The 17,967-nt window shown below is 41.0% G+C and overlaps 2 protein-coding genes across 2 annotated transcripts; one reads left to right on the top strand and one right to left on the bottom strand.

Moving 5' to 3' along the window:
- Positions 1–625: 625 nt before the first annotated feature.
- Positions 626–7,612, top strand: LOC114152221 (chromobox protein homolog 2-like). Its single transcript, XM_028030040.1, has 5 exons — positions 626–784; positions 869–912; positions 2,634–2,699; positions 3,694–3,763; positions 3,846–7,612. Exons 1-5 carry the CDS (start codon positions 719–721, stop codon positions 5,073–5,075), a joined length of 1,476 nt encoding a protein of 491 aa, XP_027885841.1. The 5' UTR covers positions 626–718; the 3' UTR covers positions 5,076–7,612.
- A 5,713-nt stretch (positions 7,613–13,325) lies between these two features.
- nog3 (noggin 3) lies at positions 13,326–14,326 on the bottom strand. The gene has a single exon (XM_028029060.1). The coding sequence runs from the start codon at positions 13,998–14,000 to the stop codon at positions 13,365–13,367; it is 636 nt and encodes a 211-aa protein (XP_027884861.1). The 5' UTR covers positions 14,001–14,326; the 3' UTR covers positions 13,326–13,364.
- Positions 14,327–17,967: the final 3,641 nt, after the last annotated feature.

The raw sequence follows: 17,967 nt of genomic DNA, 5'->3' as shown, positions 1-17,967 counted from the left end.
GTATTCACAATTTCGTTGTATGGGGAAAGTAAATTATTGAAATATTATAGAAAATGAAGGAATACACATTTAACCTCCCGCCCCCAGAAGAATAATTAATACAAAAATCAAAAAGAAAGAAACATGCAGTATTTTTGTGCGTGCATTAAAAGTACTTATACTTTTATAAGTATATGTACAAAATTATAATATGACAGAAATAAATAAATAAAGGAGGAAATAATCTTCTTAGTACACAATTGATAAATCGACATTCTAAATATCCTAAATATTAGGATGACTAATATTAAATCAAATCGATAAAAATTGATAAATAATAAATACATGAATTAAAGTGAGAAAATAAATTATCCAATTGCATATATAAATTACCAAGACATATTTGATATATTTGCTTTATAAACCTTAAGTGGTTGTAGATTAACGTTCATCGATATATTCTACAAAAAACTACCTATACATTTATTAAAACCTGAATTGCAAACAGACAAGTATAATTAATTTGAAGTAAATACACGAATAAACAAACAAAAAAAACTAGTTAAATGTTCAACAAATAAATAATAATCATAAAAAATACCCCAGGTGTTAATGTGATTATTATATGTGTTCAGAAAGTGAGCTGTGAGGAAAGATTGTCAGAGGTTACTGTCGGACATAAGCAGTAGGGATGAGCTACGGGGGCCGGTAGAGTCCAGACCGCGCGACAGCAGCAGTGATGGAGGGGGTAACGGTGGGCCAGGTATTCGATGCTGAGTGTATCCTCAGCAAACGGCAGAGGAAGGTAAGAACCGGACTCTACCGTGAGTCCATAGTTCTCTGTGTGCTCTGGTTCCGGTTCTTGTGCTTACTGTGCGTGTCTCTGCAGGGAAAGTTCGAGTATCTGGTGAAGTGGAGAGGCTGGTCTTCCAAGTGAGTAGCTGCGGCTAGCTGCTAACACAAAGACGGTGTTTACATTGCCAATTGGATTGGTACCGCCCGAACTAGTACTGGCTGTTGACTGCTTTCACAAATATGTTGTTTAAACTGCGGTTCCGGTCGTTTTAACAGCCAAACCAGAACCACTGGCTAACTGCTAACACACAGAGAGATTGTTTGAGCTGCAGGCCAGGAACCCGGTGGTTCCTTCCGAACCCATATCAGCTGGATTCTGTTAGACTAGTATTAACTCCAGCCTGAGTCGGACATATGATCGAGACCAGAACTATGTGGATATATTTCGGTCAGAAACCTCTTTAATGAGCACGAAAAAGGGAAAAAAAAAATAACATTTCAGCGAAATTAATGTAGATAAAATAGTAAAATCGTCAGAACATTAATTGAACCGGACCTGGAAGAAGAAACTGGTTGGATATTAGTTTTTGAACCAGTAATCAGCCTGCTTTTGCTTTGTGTTGCCTATTTATTTCTGTTTTTCATTCATCTGTTTTTCTACAATCTTTTAACATTTTGAATTACAATCTCAGCCATGTTTATTATTATTATTATTATTATTATTATTATTTCATATAGAAATGCCCAAATCTAGCTTCTCAATAAGGCCAGTGGTCTGGAAGAACTATTAAAGAGCAAATCCCTTTTATGAAATGTCCTAAAACCTACACGCTTACTTACTTATAACTCTTTAGGCCTTCAGTTGACTGTAAGCATACAAAAACCCCCCAAACTGAACAGTTCATTTTCTGCAAGAATCTACTTTAAACATTGGAACAGCTAAAATAAAAGGGTGCTTTTATTTTGTCTGGACATTGTTCTTCATAGCATGTCCAGACACGCCTAAATTAGGTGCTTTGCTTTGATCATTGTAATTTATTAATACCTAGATATCAACCACATTTACTATACAAGGAAGCAATTTTTGCTCCTATCTTGCTAGATACAATTTGTCTAGAGTTGTAAAACCTACATGATGTTTTTTTTTTGTTTCATGAACAACTGCTGTATAAATATCAAGGGCTTCCCTCAGAAAACCTGCTAATCCTGGTGGTTGGTTGCCATGGCAGTCATTCATTTAGCGGCCCGTCGTGTCTTGGAGTTAAATTTTTTTTTCAAGTTGACAGGAAATTTGAAGATATTACTTGATAATTATGTGTTATTGGAAGATTAATACCTGATCACCAACTATAAACTCTTGAAAATTTTAAAAAGAAAGAAATAAGCAATGCTTAGCCTGGTGGGGGCACAAGTAAAGCCTGGTGGCCCTCCAGGCTTATAATACACTGGAGGAAACCCTGAACATTATTAATAGCAGTTAAATTTTGATTTTGTATAAACTGTAAAAGTGATCATAATGCCATTTGAGTCCGTTAAAGTCCAGTTGACTGCGAGAGGCTTGAACTGCATGGTGTTTATGCTGGACACACAGTTTGCTGCGGGGTTGCTGTTTTTGTTTATAGGGAAAACTTTGGAAGCATTTGGGGAATTTTATAAACACTAATTGCATGTTTTTTATGCCATATTATTCTTAGTCAAGCTGTCCTTTGACTTATTTTATGGCCTTTTCCAATGCTGAAGGGGAGGAGGAAGCAGTGAATGGAAAATCACCACAGATTTCCTTCCTAGAATGAACTATCTGTGTACAAACTATCTGGAGAGACTGACGCTGATTACTGATGGGTTTTTTTTTTCTTAAGGCACAACAGTTGGGAGCCTGAAGAGAACATTCTGGACCCGAGGTTGCTGGCAGCTTTTCATAAGAGGTGAGAGACGTTTGTTTTATAGCACCCATCAGCTATAAAACAAACAATGTTTGTTTGTTTTTTTTTCTGAAAAACATTTCAAATAAAAACCAATCTTTCCAATCCCAACAAAATGCATTGTTCACAGAGTTTAAGGCCTATTACATTTGGTAGCGCTCTGACCTGCCAATTCCAATTTTAACTGATGAGCATTTTTGTTTTTGAACATGGACAGCGGAATCCTTTCTCTCCCCCTCTACCACCTGGATATAATAAAAATGTGACGTCATCTAAATGATGTTTATAGTAAAATAAAATGGGGATTCACAACATTAACAGGGGTATGACACATGTTTCTGAGCTTTTCAACATAACGGCCAAATAAGTCAAGCTTGGACGATATTTTGGGCTTGTGATAATGATACAACTGAGTATTGGGGGTTTTTAACTAAAGCAGGAAATAATGTCAGTATTGTAGTTGTTTTTGTCATGGTAAATATCTGTAATATAAAAAAAAAATATCACTGAACATATACAGCTAACGGGATGTGGGTGGGTCTATAAATAAAAGCTAACTGAAGAGAATTGCAGCATATCCCTGTTACTCCTTTTTTAATCAAAAATATAGTTTTTTGCATGCTTGAAAACATAATTTTCATCACATTACAGAGCTACTGTTATTTTTCTCAACTTTAAATAAATAATAGCTGTGGCCAACTTCATATTTAAAAAAAAAAAAGAAGCTTGTATTTACTGCTACATTCTACTAGATCGTTCATTTATTGTCATTTTCACTCAGTAATAGCCTCCACACTGAAGAGGTTTGCTGTCTGATAGTAGTTGTATAAGATGGATTCATTGCCCAGAGAAAGGTTAATTTTTCAGACTCTTAAGTGTCAGATTCTGCTCACCAGCAGATTTGTTGTGCGCCCCTACCAACAACAAAAGGTTTGAATCTTTTCTAATACACTGGATATGGAAGACCTGATCCAATCTTTGTTCCTGACTGTTTTAGAGAACAAGAACGGGAACTTCTGTTTCAGAAGAAAGGAAAACGGCCCAGAGGACGACCCAGGAAAATCCTGGTAACTGAACCACATTGGTTCGTCATGTTTACTCCGCTGTCTCGTCTTTATCTCCGCTCATTCGTCCTCATCTCGTCCTCAGCCTCCACCTGCTGACACCAAGGACAGCCATTCCTCCTCCTCTTCCTTCGGCCTCTCATCCGAGCCCTCCTCTTCCTCCGAGGAGGATGACGACGATCATGTGAAGAAGGCCAAGCAAAGTCCTCGTATACACCCCGTGCCCCAGAAGCGGCCTCAGATCTTGTTGGCCAAGCCTGATCCGCCGCATAAGAAGAAGCGTGGGAGGAAGCCACTGCACCCGGACCTGAAGGCATTGCGGCAGGGAAAGAGTCTTCCTTCTCCTCCACGCCACCACCAGCCAATCAGGTCGCCCAGAGATGAGCCACGGCCTGGTGTGAAGAAGCCCCTGCAGCCGGCCAGCTTCACCTACCCTGGGCTGAGCCGGAGCTCCAGAGAGGAGGGCGCCTCCTCCTTCTCTCAGAGCTCCACTTCCAAACCCGGATCCCTTAACTGCGTCTGGGCCGGCCGCTCTCTGTCTGCCTCGTCCTCCCACAACAAAGGCAGTCCGTCACAGAAGCCATCTGAACTGCGACGCGCCGTCTCTGAAACAGGAAGCGTCAGAGCGGACGCCTTTAAAGGATCTGCTCAGAAACCAGCGCCTCTCGGTCTCCACAGCAGCTTCGGAGGACATCCGATAGCGGCGCAACGCCCCCCGCTGACCCACAGAAGGCATGACAACGTGGGCGGTCAGTCTGGCTTGGTTCAACACAAACAGCAGAACTCTAGTTTCTCCAAACAGTCACCTTCACCGACGCCCAGAGAGCGGACCAGCCAGGCGTTGAATCTACGAGCGCTCAACCTGCAGAGTGTCGGTAAGCTTCCGGGAAGCGGTGGTTTGCAAGGGGGTTCACGCAGCACCGGTGTCAGCAAAGGAACCACAGCCGGTGGGCAACGCTCTGGGCCCGGTGCCGCAGAACCTGGAAGGAGCAGAACGCAACCCGCAGGAGGCAGCAGGCAGGAGGAGCACAAACACGGGTCTAGCTCTCAGAACCGCAACCTGAATGAGCTCAGCACCGGCGATTCGGACGATACCAGCAGCAGCGAGTCGGAACACGACCCCTCTTCGTTTCCCGGCGACACGAGGCCGAGCGTCAGCAGCAACACCGCCGAGTCAGACACGGAAACGGACTGGAGGCCAGCAAGGAGCCTCATGGAGCATGTCTTTGTAACTGACGTCACGGCCAACTTCATCACGGTGACTGTGAAGGAGTCGCCAACCAGCGTGGGATTCTTCAACTCCCGGAATCACTAAAAAGAAAGAAAAAGACCCGGAAATCTCATTTCAGCCCCTGCTGAGGAAGGAACTTTAAATAAGTTGTTTTTTCAAGTCAAACCGCAGTTGGACTCTGATCAAGTCTAACGGAGGAGCTTATGAAGGTTTGTTTGAGGTTGTTGGGTTATTCTTTACAACCATGCTTGCGATGGTTGAGGGGTTTCTCAGTCCATCAATAGGAAAACTAGGAAAATCTGGTCAGGTTCTAGACTTTGGAGGTGTCTGGGCTGCTCTGATATGCTGATATTTTGTTGCTGACAGCAGTTCTAGGTGGTGGAGAGGATTGGATCAGTCTGTGGTGTGTTTCCACCCTTAATTAGGTTTTATCTGCGATATGCCTTGAGAATGGGTGAGTAAAAGAAGTAATATAATACTTAATATGCCATCTGGAACTCTATATTGCAGTTCTCAGTTCATGTCAGCAGGTGGTGTTGTTTTGCAAACCTAAAGCTGGGAAATATTAACTGATTAACTCCAGCCTGTTTTGTTATTGTATATAAGCTGAAGCTGTAGCATCAGTGAAACTAAATCATATCCTCACATCAGCTCAGTAATCACTCATCTTCACGGTTGTTTCCCTCTTGTTTTTTGGCTTGAGCTGTTATCTTCATGACTGTATTTATCAGCTTCTAGTCTGTTGTCTTTCCAATCTGTGATCTTGGTCTCCATTGTGGGTTCTTCAGGCTTTCTGCAAGACTTACAAGTACTGGTACCAGAAGGTTCCTTACATGTCGTTAGATGGCCAGTAATCTGTTGTGTGGCTACAAAGGAGACCAGATGCCCATAAATCTCGACACTGTTTGGTTTAATGATTGTTAGTAGCTCCAGGTCAGTTTGCTCCTTCCCCAGTTCATACCCATATACTTAGTCAATGTCATGTCAGTTCATTGTAGTTAATTATTTATTCTCAATAATGAAGATAAATTATCACAAAAATGCTCAACTATAACTTAACGGTGGTATTATCTGAAACCTTCAAGTTCTACTCTATTCTCATTTATTTTGGTTCTTTATTTCCATTCATGAAAACTGCTAAATACAAATAATGGTGATCTGCTGTTAGAGATTTACTGGAGATGTACAATCACGTTTCCTTTCTGTGAGCTGGGAGTAGATTATGCAAAATAACCTCTTTGGCTGGCAAAGCAGGTACAAAACATCAACCTGGCTGGTACAAGTTGATGCAATCTCAACACAAAACAGCCCATACCCGCTCCCTTTTGACCTGAACTAGTTGTGTACGAAATGACTGGAGCAGCGAAGGTACTAAATGGCGAAGAGGTGAAACGACCAGCAAGCCATCTTTGTAGCATTCACCACTCCGTCTCTTCTGACTTCTGCTCGCTGTAAGGCCAACTCACTTTGGGCGTGTCCCTGCTTGATTTGTTCGACTTTGAGGTGAAATATCGAACCAGGAAATTCTTATACCATAAAGAAAGTCTTCATCGGTTTAATTAGGGACAGTCGGGGATTCTGATGCATTTTTGCAGATATTATTTTGGTGTTAATTTCAAAGTAAAAGAAGTCAGGTGATCTTGCCATTTAAAAAAAAAATACTTACCTCTGACCTGGATCATCAGTGAAGGAAACCTTTTGGCTTCTTATAAAAATTTAATTTGGCTCATTCCTAAGCTGAGCTTTATATGTACTTGAATGAAATATCTGTATTTTTGTTTTAAGGACTTTTTTTTTTTTGTGAGGAATCACCCCAAAGAAGTGAATAATGGTCCTTTAAGCTTTCTGTAATGACACTGTTTGAGATGTATCTTCTTCCATGCCGCTTTTAGGACAAACAGTTTGAAAATGATTATTTTCATTTCAAACTCAGTCTTTTCTCCTTGATTTGAATTGAATCGGAAGGATCTGACTCCGGTTCAATGTCAGCCGTCATTAAAGTACAACAGTCTGTGTTGAAATAGGATTTTGTAGGAATCTGCTGTCAGCATGTAGACTCTAGAAACCATCAGATGGACGTTATTGACTCTTCTGCAGGTCCTCAGGTCTCAGCTGGACTTCCACTGCCACCTCCCAGCTTCCCACCAGCGATCTGTTCAAACCTTCCTGCTCCTCTCCAGAGTTTGATTCTAGACTCTCGCTTTTATCCTGGACCTCATTTTTTTCTATGTCTGAGCTTCTCCTGAAGAACTCCCATCGGAGTTCTCTGTGTTCCGTCTTTGGACCAAAGGTGTATTGAATGTGAACTCTTTTGTTCTGACTTGTATCGTGGACAGTATCTCCCGCACTAAGCACAGTACAGATGTAAGCTGACGGAAACGTCCCAGTATCACTTAAACCAGTTTTGTACCATTTGTAATACACACATCGTTGCAGTGTATTTTGAATTTGAATTATGTGTTATTTATATTTGTAAATACGTGGGGGATTTTTTTTTTTTTCCATGATGTGATATCTGATATGGATCTGGTGCTCATGTCGGCTGATTAGCTTCAGATTCCTTGTAGCCTGTGTGCCTCTGCCGTCTGAAGGATTCGGGAAATAAAGCGTAACAACTGGTCGCTCTTTGTGTAGTTCCTGTCTCCTACCAGCAGGTGTCTCTGTATCATCCTCAGGAAACATCAGCCAACAAACCAAGTGGATGGTGTTGGAAATGGCAACTAGAAAAAAAAGGATTCTTAAATAAATTAATTAAAATGCATCGGGAAAATATGAAATCATTGCAGTTTTATTTTTTTAAAATAAGTAAAAACAGTGAAAACTATTGCGTTTGTCAAATTTACAGGACAGCATTTTTTATTTTTAATTTGAGGATGCTTAAGTAGTATTTGTGTCCATTTCTGTACACACCTGGATCATAGCGCAACCATGAAAAACCAAAACAAAACCACCCTAGACAGAGCGACAGACCTTAAACCGTTTTTAAGCAGCCACGACTTCAAAAAACCAAACTGCATCCATTTGCTGATTTATGACCTGTTTGTGTGACTTGGCTGCTCTGCAGCTCACGTGAGTTTTAATGGCCATTGCTCTCTTTGTTCATTAAAACTTCACTTTCTTCAATAACTCTTAAAACGTCCACCCAAAATGTGGAAAAATCCATGCCTAGCCGGTCAATCTAAAATAAAAATAAATTATACCAATGCTTGCTCGCATATTCTTCCAGAACATATTTAACTTGTTTTCTTTGACACTATTTTCTTTGTTTTTATTAGTTATTAAGTCTTCAGCTCATGATTGAACTACAACTAAAGAAAAGTGTGGAAAGAGAGAGGTGGATGTGGAAAACTTCATTGCTGTGTTGTTGTGACTCTGTGTCCATGAAGTTAAGATCCTCAAGATTGGCCCGTTTCTTTAAACGTTTGTGAAACTCTTTAGTTAAATATTTAAAAGCTGGATCATTGTAAATTTTTATAAGTACAATTTCACCTTTTTGTTATTACCTCTGTATCCAGAATACAATTTAAAATTACAATTAATGCCCTTAATGATCAGACGGCATCATATGTAAAAGATCTCACTGTTCCTTGTGTTCCTAATGAAGCCCCTCAGGTTTGTTGGTGCTTCCCGGAGTTTTCTAAAAGTTGAAAACGTTTGCCTTGAGATGACAATTTACGTAAGCTAAATCTATGTAAATAAAACTGAACACGATTACATTCCCACCAGACGTTAGAGGGAAATTTTACAAACGTAATATCTGCCAGAAGAGCATTTCATAGAGAACCAACTCATTAAACTACTAAATGCGTTTTGTTGTTCCAGTGTAATTCCAGCTCTCAGACTCAAACTGACCGTGTGTGACAGACGGGACCGTGCACGGAGCAACGTCAACCCTGACTGAACACTGCAAGCATGAAAATCATGTATGTTGTGAGCAGATGCTGTCGCTCCATGAAGCCGATGCAGATTTCTGCTCAGTCAAAGCAGAGAGGTGGAATTTTCCTGAAGCGAGTCCCTGTCAGGAGCAGGAGACGACGAAGCGGGCCCCTCACAGTGGGCTAAACAGTGAGAACTCTGTGGGGCAGTGTGTGACCTGCCCTGACCCAAGACCTGCAGTCCCAATGGAAAATACACTCTTAATCTGACCAACTCTGCTGCCCCCTGCTGGATATCTAATGTTTATATATTTTGTTTGATTTTTTTCTGGACATTACGAATAAGAAACATTGTTGTAAACTGAACCTGCTACTGTTTCCCTCTGTCTGCGTGTCAAAAATAGTTGATTGAAAGAAATTGTCTGAGAGTCAAAATTATTAGCACCGCCTGCTGATCATTAAACACTTTCCCACAAGTGGAAGAGATTAGGTTTCGGCAGAATCGGGTTGAAGTGTTGATGAAATGTTTTCGGGATGTAATTTGGTATCTGTACATGAGCCAGAAAATGTCTTTCATGGCGGAGGAGCAGCACCTGAAGTAGTCTGTCATGGGATGACAGATACAGAGAACACAACTTTATCATTCCCAGAGGAATTGGTTAAGGTTTAATCAAACAGACAAAGACAGTGAAACATCCAGAAGGGTCATCTTCAGGTCAACGCCTGCTGAGTTGTAATACAAATGGGGAAAAATAAAACTCACGGATAAATGGCCACTTGTGCTTACTTGCTATGTTTGACCCACACTTGGACTGAACGGGAGAGGCAGAAATTTTTTTCAGAAAGTTCTTATGTTCTAGTTTCTTGGACAAACCTGTTCAGGAACAAAACGGGTAAAAGCTTTACAAGGCTGTAAAAAATTGGGATTGAGTCCAAAAGTTTAAAATCAACTCTGAAGCTGGTTAAAAAGGATTCTTGGCTGGGAGCAACAACCAGCCAACGTAAAAGGCACATCCAAAAAATGATGTTAGACACAGAAACCACTAAGAACGTCCAACAGAGAGCCTCAAATATGATGTCCAAACCACCAGTCCACTTTAGCTCCTTGTTCTGCTGCCATAGTTTTCATTAAGGCAATCCCTAATCTTTGAGTTTGGATGTTTCAAGTAGGATGTCCACTCCTGGGATTATTAGCTTAAATATATATTTTCTTTCCAGGTGTTCCACTGTTATCAACCCTCTCCCAGCTGCTTCCCTAAGGTCATCGCTGAGACTTTCCCACCTTGACATTGAGTTAAAACACATCCAAACATTTTGTGAGAGTTGGAGAATTCACTCCACCGGGATTTTGTAAATCCACCCAAACATTCCCTGCCACACACACATACACACCCCCACACACATGCCCGCACATACACCCCGCCTCCCAGTCACTGACTGGTATTACTTGATGGTAGGCTGAATAAAATGGTAGGCTGTGTATGTTGGCACACAGTTCAGCAGACTGTAGCGACATGTCTGGCTTTCAGGGCTCTCTGCAGGTCACCTTTACAGTGTCAGACAGGTGGAGGCATGAACATGTGATCTGAGTCGTCAGACAGCATTAACAGCCTTCAGACACACTCAGCTACTGGCTTATCAATAGCGAACAGGAGAATACTTTGAAACCTCCTCAATTATCTGACGTTCCCCATGCTATTAAGAGAATCTCCTCAGACAGCGGTATCTTTGGAAGACTTTGGTTTATGTCTTCTTCAATCCGAAGATGGACTGGAGTGGAACGGACACCTTACTCATCCTGTCTGTCTAAACCTGACCATGGTTTGTGTCGACAGCAGTCAGCTATGAGGCCACCGAAGCTACCTTCTAGTGTTAGCCTAGCACTCTATGGTGCTAGGCTAACCTAGGGAAAACAAGGGAGAGGCAGAAATTCTCATAATTTTTGTAAATACTATAAATCCATCTTCTTACACCCTGGCCCCTAGTGGGGTTAGCAGGGGGGCTGGTGCCTATCTCCAGAGAGACATTTCAGGCGAGAGGCAGGGTCCACCCTGGGCAGGTCGCCAGTCCGTCGCAGGGCAACACAAAGACAAACAACCATACACACACACGCACACACACACACACACACACACACACACACACACACACACACACACACACACACACACACACTCACACCTAAGGAGAATTTAGAGTAACCAGTTAACCTGACAGTCATGCTTTTGGACTGTGGAGGAAGCCGGAGTACCTGGAGAGAACAAACTCCATGCAGAAAGACATCGGGCTGGGAATGGAACTCAGGACCGTCTTGCTGCAAGGCAACGGTGCCTCTAACTGGTGAAAATACTTTGTATAAAAATTGTATATTTTTCTTTAAACCTTTTTTTTTTTCAGATGGAGTACCTCAGGGAAGTTGCTACATATAAGTATGTTGTTGTTGAAGGAATCAGTCACATTTTACAAAAAAGTTTCTGATGAAAGAAGAAACCAGTAGTATCTTCTTTGCATTATATTTATTTATTGGTGCAAAGTGCAGGACTAATTATTAACTAATTAATCTATTCATAAAGAAAAAAACAACAAAAAAACTGCAGTATAGAGTAAAGTTTGCCTGAATATGCTTAGTTTTCCCTACAATCCTGTATAAATATGTAATCAAAAATATATTTTTCTGCCAGAACCAAACATTTAAGTTAAAAAAAAATAAACATGCAATTATTCTATGGGTGACTGCACTGGCACTATAATATTTGGATCCCCCAAATAATTTTGATACCTACAGACAACAAAAACCAGAAAACCGTTTGAGTACATTTGAATCCTAAAGTTAGATGTTACCTGTAAAACTACAGAAACACTGGGGTTTGAATACCTCTTTTTAAATTTTTTTTTAGATGAATAATAATTTGAGCAACATTTGTGTAAATATTTGCAGCAGGACATAAACTGTGCCAACAATTCACAGAAAGAAGTCTGGGGAATTTGAGCCTGGAAAACTCCTGAAAACAAGAAACAAGAAGAAAGTACAACTGTTGTATCCATGACAATGCATTTTTATATTGTATCGGTGTTATTTGCAAGTTCAGGAAATTGGAAATGGGTATACTTAGAGGAACATTACAGAAAGAAAGCTCTGGATGGTAAAACGTTATTGGTTTCAAATTAAAAAATGATTTTGTTTGTTATGGTTCACGCTTCTCTTCCCCCCCCCCCCCCCCCCCCCCCCCCAAGATGCTTAAGTCCTGCTTGGTGTCAAATTCAAACCAACATATTGTTGCCCATTTTAAAATATACTGCTCAAAAAAATAAAGGGAACACTTAAACAACACAATATAACTCCAAGTACATCAAACTTCTGTGAAATCAAACTGTCCACTTAGGAAGCAACACTGATTGACAATCAATTTCACCTGCTGTTGTGCAAATGGAACTTTGTACAGAACAAAGTATTCAATGAGAATATTTCTTTCATTCAGATCTAGGATGTGTTATTTCAGTGTTCCCTTTATTTTTTTGAGCAGTGTACATTTAAAGAACATAACATCCAAGCAAAAAGTATTCCCTTTTGTAACGCCACAACTGTAGATGAGAAAATACCATGTTTGTTTTAGAAATATTGTGTTATAAATGACATTTAAGTCACTTGTATTAAAAATGATGGACATCAATGCTAAAAACAGACAACTTTCCAACTGATAGTTATAAAAAACATTTATTCAAGAAGTCTGAATATTTTTGGTATTTTACAAGTGAAATGACAGAAACGTGTCTTTTTTTTTGGTACAAATATCAAGATTCTATGAATTTATTGTAAAAATGTGGAGTACTGTAAAACAATTCACATCTCTCTCTAAAAGTTATTTTAAGTATTTGACCCCTTTGCCCCCTCATAAAAATAGGGGATTGTCATCTCTTTTATGGCATTTAAAACACTACAGTTTTGCCGAAATAGATCAAACGTTATCAAAAATATTTCTTTACATTTGATTCCAATTTTCAAATTGCATATGAGTTTTGTCCATTTCAAACTAAATGGGAACTTTGTTGTGGAACCAGACGTTGCAATGGCGTGATCATGAACAGTTCAATAATCCAAATAAAGCCGGGTGATAAATAATTCGTTTCTGACCATCATCTGATCCCACAGTGGAAGAACATTTCAGCTTCAAACCCAGTCGCCTTTGGATTCAAACGGGAATTCATTTATTAACTCCGAGCTTTGAACTTCTTTGCGGCAAATTCTGAAAATTCATCGAGGCAATTTTCCTGAAAACTGACGTTTAACTCAGTCTTATAAATAAGAAACACATATGACACATATGGTTTATATTAATACAGTAGAGCAAAGATTATTAAAAAAACAAACAAACAAAAAAAAAACTGACCATCATTTATAAAGTTTAGTCCCGAAGTAATACAGCAATCTGAAGACGCAGAAAGCGATTCTCCTCTGAGATTTTTTTGAACAGTTCTGCGGATCCGGAGCCGGTTCTCCTCAGTTCGGACAGGAGCATTTGCACTCGGAAATGACCGGGTACTGGATGTGGATCCAGGCGCACCTCTGCGGAACCTTTTTCTGCGGGCAGTGCCACCTCAGGAAAGTCAAATGAGTCGCTTTGGCCGGTTTGCACGTCATACCCTCCGGAACCGAGCAGGACCGCTTGCTGTAGCAGCTGCCCACCTTCAGGTAGCGCGGCCAGAACCGCCAGCCCAGTTCGGTCCACGCGTAAACCACCGGACACAGCGTGTAGGCCCAGAGCATCCTGCGCAGCTTCCGGTTCGCCTTCTGCTTCTTGCCGAACAGCACCTCCAGCTCCAGGGTTCGGATCTCTTTCGGCATCGGTCCGGTGAGCTTCGGGCTCTGATCCGGGTCGTCCTCGTACAGGTCCTCCGGCGGGGACACGGACATGAAGTCCGGGTTGAAGTGGCTCCCCAGGAGGCTCCGCAGCTCCGTCCCGTTCAGGTCCTTCTCCTTCGGGTCCAGCTGCGGGTCCGGTTCCTCCTTCAGGACCTCCACGGGCAGGGAGTCGCTGGGGATGGGGCGGATGAAGTGGTTCAGGTGTTGGCACATCCCGTCCTGGATCCAGAGCGCCAGAGAGAGAAAAAGCAGGAGCCAGCGGGAGGGATCCATCCCCCCTGTCTGGTTCCGATCGCCACAGATCCCCAGCAGAGCTCCTGGTCTAATCCACAAAAAAAAGGGGGAAAAAAAGAAGAAGAGAATCCACGAAGGAGTTCAACCCACCTCCAGGCAGGACTAAGTCCGGGATCAGCTCCGGGCTCCGGGCTTCATGGTGGCTGCAGGCTCCTTGGTCCTGCCGGAGCCGAACTGAGTCGATCCGACTCCCGCTGCGCGCACATATTCGGCAGGAGGAGGCTGATGTCATCCAAACCGAGCCACACCTCCGCGCACTTTACGCACCGGCGGTGGCGGATTCTTTTTGGGAGCGATGAAAGGATGAAGTTGCCGGTTCAGTGATCAGGAGGAGGTAGAAACAAGCTGAGGTTCGGTGTGTCTGGGTCATTTTGTAGTCTTACCAAGTGTCTCTCTGCTCTGTTTTTTTTTCTTTCGTGCAAATATCTTAGTGCACTTAAAATAAGGCAAAACTAACTTACAAGTAACTTTTCAGCAAGATGTGGGAGCTTGTTTAAGTCAGAAATTCATTCATATTGATGAGAAAGTACCAGTTCCACCGGAAAATGTCTTGTTATTTATCAAATAATTTGATAATGGAACTGGTACTTATATATATATATACATATACATATATACTGTATATATCAATATCAAGAAATTATTGACTTAAACTGACTCGTATCTTGCTGGAAAGTTAATTGTGAGACGGGTTTGTCCTTTTTAAGGTGTACTAAGGTGTATCTTACTAGACCTTACAAATCTTGCTAGACCAAGTAAGATTTGTGTTTTTGCAGTGCTGCACTGAACAAGCAACGTTTTTGCGCATGTTTCCCCTTACATGAAGAAAACTCTCATTGCTGCACCATGACTCTGTGAGCCACATGGTTTAGTTGAGACTTCCTGTTAATCCACGCAGTGGGGACAGTCGGTTCACTTTCCTGCTCCTTAGGGCTCCTTCCTGTCTGTTTTTTGTTTGTTTGTTTGTTTTTGCCATATTGGTCATAAAGATTCAACTGAGATATCGCACAACAACCACCACCAACCACGGAGTGGCGGTTAAAGTTTGCCACAGCTTTTAGGACCAGCTAAACACAGCAATGACCAGGTTTAACAGTTTGGAGTGGCATGGAGTCACACTGAAAAAACACAAAATCTAACTAAGTATGTTTTTTTTGTCTAGTTTCTAGTGCAAATATCTTGTTACACTTAAAATAATTCAAAACTAACTTACAAGTAACTTCACAGCACGATACACGGGGTTGTTTTCAGTAAAAACAAAAAAAAAAAGAACATTGATCAAAAGCATATTAGTTCCAATGACCAACTTCTTTCACTTAAAACAAGCAATTTCTCCGGTATTAAATGTAAAAAAAAATAAATAAATAAAAATCTGCTAGTGAAACTAATACTTTTATTAGTATTCAAAAAGAATTACTGACTTGAAACATGCCAGCACATCTTGCTAAAAAGTAACCTGTGAGTTAGTTTGGACTTATTTTAAGTGTAATACGATATTTGCGTTAGAAACTAAACAAAAATACGTTTGTGATTCTGCAGTAGCATCAAGAACAAGGGATGTCTTGGCTTGGGGTTCTGTCAGGCCATTTTTAAATGATATGTATATGTATGCATTGTGAGTCCTTGGCTTACATGTTGTTAGTCTAGTGTCTGAATTTATCTCCCAGGCGCATTAGAAACGTTTAGAGCGGCTAATTAGTTAAACACAACAACCTGTTTGTGCTTGCTCATCTTACACGACAACAGAAACGGCTGAGCACATTGTCCTGTTGAACCACTGAACCACTTTCGCCTTTTAAAACAACCATTGCAATAAAGAAGAGAATGTACTCGCTATGGCAAACCAAACCAAACGGAAACCATAGGAACAGTATGATTTCCATTGCTCTGTTTGAAAGCTTCGCGTACCTTCATGATGCTACTTCAGATCAGTGCTTTCTTCGGCTTGTCCGACTCTTCAGGTTCTGTTAAGGCTCAAAAACAGAAATACTTCAAAGAAACCGTTTTTGATCAGAGAATAAGACCTGATTTGTAGAAGCAATGACTTGACAGCCAACTACGTCCATACTCGCCGACTCTTTTTTTGCACTGGAACCGTGTTGGTAGGGTTCGAAACTTCTGCAAGGTTTTGTCCAGACTTCGAAGTAACAGAGGTTGAAAGTGAAAGGCTAGTCGCCTATTTACTGACAGCAATCACACGAGAACGCAGCAGAAAATTCACTCCACAGACACCTTTTTGTTACAAGAAAAGTTTTAAAAGACAATCTTTAAAAAACAGTTCTCTTATCCTGAGGAAGGCCTACAGAAGATAATACAATTCATCACAGGACTGAACTTTTTTCACACAAATTGTGTTTCTCTCTGATTCTGACAGATTGTTAAAATTGTTAAAAGCTTTTAGTTTCTTTTTGTTTGGTTCTTTTGAATTTTTGTTCTAATTTATCCACCCAGACCGCACGGACACGGATTCACCTCAAACTGCTCCAGATTTTAATGCTCACAAGTGTTCATGTACATTCAAATCATGCAAATTCTTTATTCTTTTTGAAACATTCTGCTGCCAGCAGTCCGCCAAATGTCGCCTAGTTTTTCTAATTTGTATACTTAATACTAAAATTTATGTCTTGTGAAGCTACTGAAATCAACAACTTCTACCTGAAAACAAAAACCTCCCCGACAATTTAGTCTTAAATGATTCAAAAATAAATTAGGGGATTCATTTCTCATTGAATGCCCTACTCATATATAATCATAGTTGACATAAAGTGTTCGTTTTGAAACACATTTACTTATGTACTGGCAACGTTTGCGGTCAGACAGCAGCACGGAGCAGCGTTGCGTTCTAGTGCGGCGACTCCCTGCGTCACGCCGCAGATGACTAAGAGATTGCTTTTGAAAAACACAGAGGAATGTGCAACCGTGTTTATTTTGGAGGATCTCACTCAGAGCGAACAGAGAGAGTCTGGGCTTTTTTTTCTTCTTCTGGTGACCACCGCCGCCCTCGCTGCCTCTGGCTCCGGCTGAATTTCGGGTAATTTTATGGTGGTGACAGTGTGTGACGGGCGCCGCTAAACTGTCATATCTTGCGCCCACAGGAAGTCGGTGGCGGAGAGGTGATGCTCAGATAAGACTTCCTCTCTCTCTCCTCTTTGTGAACCTTTTTTTTTTTTTTATCATCCACTCTCATATCTGGCGCCCTCACGAGGGGTTTCTTGGGGGAGAGACCTAAGTTCACACTGGGATGATTTAAGGGCCTAAAGGACTTTTAGGGGTGGTAAGAAAAGTTAGCGCTGTGTGCTGAGGTCATGGGGTGAGTCCGGCTCTCTGGAGCCACTGAAAACGTAGGCGAATTAGACAAATTGGTGTTCAATTCAAGCTTCTTGACGCAATTTTTGCAGATTGTCATCGACTTACCTTTGGAGCGAGTCTCTCAGAGAAACTTTGAGTTTATTTGAAAGTTTAGGAAGCTCTCTGAAAGTTTAGGAAATCTAAATACAGGCTTTCTAGTGAACAATATTAAGCATGTGGTAGGTTTAGGACACATTCCTCAAAGTCTTCTGTAGCTTGAAAACAATGTGGTTTACAGTCTTCGCTCCCTTCGACTCTGAAAGCTTTTACATACGGTTATCCACTGCCAGAGTCAGAGTTATTGTAAAAGACAATAAAACAGTGTCCGATTGATCCCTACTATAATAATTTTTATTTTATGTATTGCTTTATTGGTAGTAAATAATTTATTTGACCAGATTTATTTGAAAATAAATAAATAAATTGGGCTTTAAAGGGCGTTTCACTTGGAAGGTCTTTCATCTGGAATCTCTCTGATTATGGAAAAAATACTTAGCTGCTCCAGGTCACAGAGGGTTGAAGACATTTTATTCTTTATGGCACTTTTCATGTCAAACAGCATTTCGATCAGGGCATGATCTAGACTTTGACTAAACCA

This window comes from Xiphophorus couchianus, chromosome 10, assembly GCF_001444195.1.
Source record: "Xiphophorus couchianus chromosome 10, X_couchianus-1.0, whole genome shotgun sequence".
Classification (NCBI taxonomy): domain Eukaryota; kingdom Metazoa; phylum Chordata; class Actinopteri; order Cyprinodontiformes; family Poeciliidae; genus Xiphophorus; species Xiphophorus couchianus.
Note: the sequence above shows the minus strand (reverse complement) of the source record. Positions and strands in the feature narration are given on the sequence as shown.